Consider the following 5,105-nt stretch of genomic DNA (forward strand, 5'->3'; position numbering starts at 1 on the left):
GTCATGTTAAACTTATATTAAAGTTTTTCTTCATTACCCATTTAAGCCGTCTCCAGCCATTATTAGTCTCAAAGTGGGTTCCTCGTCATCGAATTTAAATTCATCGCAGTGAGTTTGTAAACGCAGTTTTATTACAGACACAACAAATATATAAAATATGAAGATTGGCTGACAATAGGCTGTAAAACTTCGTTCTTGCCAAGTAACAGTGGATTTGTAATCAACATCGATCATTGATTTAAATTATGCATGCAGTTATAATGTTACTCGGCGTAATTTTCAACTTAAAAATATATTTTACGGTTAAAAAATCAGTTAACGTTTCATATTTACCTGGTGGCTGGCCTAAAGAAGATGCTGGAAGTTGGCGAGCACAGAAAACTTCTATTTCTAACTGGCTTTTAGTCAATAGAAATCCCAATTTGATTTCACCTAATGTTTCGACTGAAATAAAAACAAACTTGAAAGCAAGTGTAAGGAATTCGCAAATTTTTAGACTTTCAGTGACTTGGTATATTAAAAGCACCATCTGGCATCATATGAAACTCCTACGTTCAACTAAAAATTTGGTTTGATTCCTTTTTGTGTACATCTCTTTCAAAGCTTTAGAGTGGTCTAGAATTATGCCCTTAAAGCTAGCTGTTGTAATTTTTCTTATTGTGTCGATTTCTAATTTTGATATTGTAAAAATAGTTCCCGTAAAAGTTTGCTCATATGTTGTGCTCATTGACTTCTTGAAGTTTTCTTATTTCAAGTGTTACCTAACATTTTTTTTCTACTCCATTTCCCACTGCAACATGAGCTTTTAAATCAAAATTTCTAGTGAACTCCACAGGAAAATAGTTTGACAAAACTACTTCAAAATTTTTAAAAATGTGAGCGATGTTGATCTATTTTTGGGGCAATGGCTCTTCTCTTTAAAAAAATTAGTTCTGTGAAAGGAATTTTAATCATGATACTCGATCTTACTGGGCAACAAACAAATTTAATATTATATTATTTCTTTTTTTAAAATAAGGACATGTTTATTCTCTTACCATAATTTCAAGCAATTTTAATCTATCTGTTATGACCTTGAAAGTGATATAAAGGCAACAGTCCACGATTCAAATGTTTTGTTCACGTAAACCTAAGTTTATATGGCAAATTGTATTAATTCATTAATCAGTCACGTGACTTGTCATTAAGGCCATGTAAGGGTGGACCGTTGGAGAGTTAATGTATGTCTCATGAGCAGTGTTTTAAAGTGGAGAAATTAATTTAATTTACATTTTTAATACATTTCAGTTGGGTCTTAAGTCATGAATCTAGGAACATTATGTAATAATTAAATCTATTTTGTGTAAGTAATGCCTTATTAGAACTACCATGGAGATCTAATTTTATTATTTGGTTATTATTTAACCACATGAGGCAACGTTTTAAGTCTCTAATCTTTAACTAATTGAAACTTGTATAGTTAATCTGTTCTTTACAATAAGAGTCCTTTTAGAGTTTTATTCGGTAACTGCCAAACGAACTTAATCGACAAAGGCAAGGAAAGAAGTGAATAACCACAAGAACAGAACTAAAAACAAAAACAGATAAGAGTTGGTAACAGATTGTTGTATATAGTTTAAATGATGTTTACTAATACTCTCAAATGTACGTGATCAAGTATAATCTGTCATTTAGCAAAATTATCAACAAGAAGTTGACAATGAATACACAGACGTCGAGTGTGTACTTTTTTACCCTCATCTACGAAAGGGAGTTTAAACGTAAAAAGTGTTATGAAAATCGCTTAGACGACGATGTATTAAAATTTATGGCTACCTAGAGTGCAACGTACAGTTCTTTTAATGACTAAAATACCATCCAAACAACATTTTAGCCTACTGGTAATGAAAAATTATACCAAAGTTGTATCTTCAATATACGTTGAGTTTTTAAGAGCTTGAATGTTGTAGAAGAAACTCATAATAGTAAACTGCAGCAAAATTAATTCGAATGTCAAACTCTGCTCCCAATAAAACTACTGTTTCTGTAAGAATAAAAACCCCATTCTGTATGACGCGAAACGCGGTCGGATAAAATTGCATTAAAAAAGGCAGCCAGTAAAATCCACGTGTGTATTTTTGTAAAAGGTAGAGAACCAGGCTTAATCAAAACAACTCCATTTTCAGACATACTTTTCACTCACCTGAGACATTACCAGTGAAATATTGTACGTTTTGATTTCTCCAAAGAGCTTAGTAAATATTCGACCACGCACTGCTAAATGGGCTCATGAAAGCTTGCAGACTAGAGTAGGATTAAATAGTTTTTAATATTTTTTAATTTATTTTTGACAATGTCTGCTTTTACAGATAACTTATTGCCTGGGTTTCAGTGTTTGTTTGAAGTTCGCGCAAAGCTACACGAGGGTTATCTGCGCTAGCCGTCCTAATTTAGCAGTGTAAGACTAGAAGGAAGGCAGCTAGTCATCACCGCTAACTCTTGGGCCACTCTTTTACCAACGAATAGCGGGATTGACCGTCACATAATAACGCCCTCACAGCTGAAAGGGCCAGCATGTTTGGTGTGACGGGGATTCGAATTCGCGACCCTCAGATTGTGAGTTCAAAATTAGGGACAGCTAATGGGTAAATAATTCTTCTGGAGCTTTGCTCGAATATCCGAAACAACTAATTTGACTGTAATGACAAAATTAGTTTCATAATATTTTCTACGTTACAAATATATACAGTATATTACATACAAATTTATCATCGTTATTATGCTAATTTTGAATTAAAACTAAGGTTATAGATTATAATGCGAAATGAAAAAAATGCGACCTTGCCTCGATCTAGTTTCATTTTTGTGGAAAACACTTGTCCAGCTCCTCTCCTGATGTCACCGGGTCCAATGGTCATTATGGGAATTTCGTTTTCTGGGGTCAGATCAGGGCTGGAGAGACTACTTGATGCAAGCTTACTATCTAAAAACAAACAAGATTATTTGATGTAAGCTTACTGTCTAAAAACAAAAACAAACAAGACTATTTGATGTAAGGTTACTGTCTAAAAACAAAACAGAAAACAAACAAGATTATTTGATGTAAGCTTAATGTCAAAAACAAAACAAAAAACAAATAAGACTATCTGATGTAAGCTTACTGTTTAAAAATAAAACAAAACAAACAAAATTATTTGATGTAAGGTTACTGTCTAAAAATCAAACAAGACTATTTGATGTAAGGTTACTGTCTAAAAACAAAAAACAACAAGACTATTTGATGTAAGCTTACTGTCTAAAACAAAACAGAAAACAAACAAGACTATCTGATGTAAGCTTACTGTCTAAAACAGAACAGAAAATAAACAAGATTATTTAATATAAGCTTAATGTCAAAAATCAAACAAAAACCAAACAAGACTATCTGATGTAAGCTTATTGTCTAAAAACAAACAAACAAGACTATTTGATATAAGCTTAATGGCTAAAACAAAACAGAAAACAAACAAGCAAAGTCTTTGAACGATGTTTTCTGTTCTACAAATTATAAAACAGTTTGTACGAACATTACAGTGTTCCATTTACTAGAATGAATTTTGAAAAAAGTTCCCCAAGACAGTATGTGGATGCTATCTTAATTTACTTAATTAATACATCAAATCTTAAGATATTTATTCAAACGATTTTTTTTTTCAAATTACAGAGTGAAATAAAATAAACTTTTTAAAAAATAAACACAGATGTTGCGAACCCTAAAATTTTAGTCTCTTGTTTGTTAAAACTTCAGGATATCACGAACGTATATCTTAAAAAAAAACAAAAAAACTTTGATAGGAGTGTATTTCTTCAGGTAAAACCGATTACCCGACAAGTATTAGGCAGGAAGACCCTCAATAACAACAGATTCGATCAAGAACTAAGGCGAGTGTTCTGTAGTTGATAACTTGACTGAATTTGAAATTGCGTGAGAAGTAAATAGATTGGGCGCATTTAAAGGACCTCGTGATATCTATTCTCTGACAGCGCTGATCGGCTGTCACTTTCAGTCGACGTCATAATCGGCCAGCTAACGTTATTTCAGTGCTAACCAGTTCAATTTAGAGTCTACCTGCAGTAATGAAATATCTCTACGGCAGAGGAGACGTCACCTACTGGAGAACAAATAAACCAATCAATTAGCACGATACAAAGGCATTTTACGTACATTCTGTATGAATTCTTATAAAACTAGACTCTGTTTTACAGCAAAACTGCCTTTATTAAAAAAACTTCAGATTGAACAACATTTTCTACGTAGACTTCATACTTACGAAGAAATTGACCCGGCATGGCCAGGTGGATAAGGCGCTCGACTCTCAATCTGAGGGTCGTGGGTTCGAATTCCCATCCCACCAAACATGCTCGCCCTTTCAGCCGTGGGGGCGTTATAAGTGACGGTCAATCCCACTATTCGTTGGTAAAAGAGTAGCCCAAGAGTTTCCCTCTAATCTTACACTGGTAAATTAGGGACGCAGATAGCCCTCGTGTAGCTTTGCGCGAAATTCAAAAACAAACAAACAAACTTACGAAGAAATTCAACTTAACTGGGGAATCGTAATAAATAATAAAATATTCCATAAAGACTTGATACTTAACAAAAACCTCCACAATAATGCACTTTCGATTCATGGGCAAAGCAGCTCTTTTTACCTCTCATAGTGATATAGTTTTTTCAAGAATTTTCGAATGTTTAGTTTTCGCACTATATAGGTGGCTGCAGTGGCTCAGAAAGTTCTTACCCACGATTTGAAGCGATTAAGGTTTTCATTAAATAAAATCTGCATAAAACATCTTTCTTGATTGTTTTGTTTGCTGTTAAAACACGGTTGCACAACGGCGTATTTGTGCTGCGCGTATTCTATGTGTTTAAAGCAACATCAGGTTTGTTGTTACCTAGCATTTTTTTGAAAGTTATTTAAGTTGGCAAGTTTCAAAGAGGTTTGTATGCATGCTCGCTATACTCTTAACTTACCCGGCCCGGCATGGCCAGGTGGTTAGGGAGCTCATCTCGCATTCTGAGGGTCGCGGGTTCGAATCCCCGTCACACCAAACATGCTCGCCCTTTCAGTCGTGGGGACATTATAATG

The 5,105-nt window shown here is 34.1% G+C and overlaps 1 protein-coding gene across 1 annotated transcript in view; it reads right to left on the reverse strand.

The window, feature by feature from the left end:
- Window positions 1–5,105, reverse strand: part of LOC106458849 (regulating synaptic membrane exocytosis protein 2-like) — a 72,786-nt gene that overhangs the window by 2,744 nt on the left and 64,937 nt on the right. Inside the window, exons 18-19 of the mRNA XM_022385200.1 lie at window positions 2,825–2,962; window positions 334–444 (exon numbers count right to left, since the gene is read on the reverse strand). Coding sequence (XP_022240908.1) covers window positions 334–444; window positions 2,825–2,962 — 249 coding nt within the window. The remainder of the gene's footprint in view (window positions 1–333; window positions 445–2,824; window positions 2,963–5,105) is intronic.

Source organism: Limulus polyphemus, unplaced genomic scaffold, assembly GCF_000517525.1.
Source record: "Limulus polyphemus unplaced genomic scaffold, Limulus_polyphemus-2.1.2 Scaffold523, whole genome shotgun sequence".
NCBI lineage: Eukaryota > Metazoa > Arthropoda > Merostomata > Xiphosura > Limulidae > Limulus > Limulus polyphemus.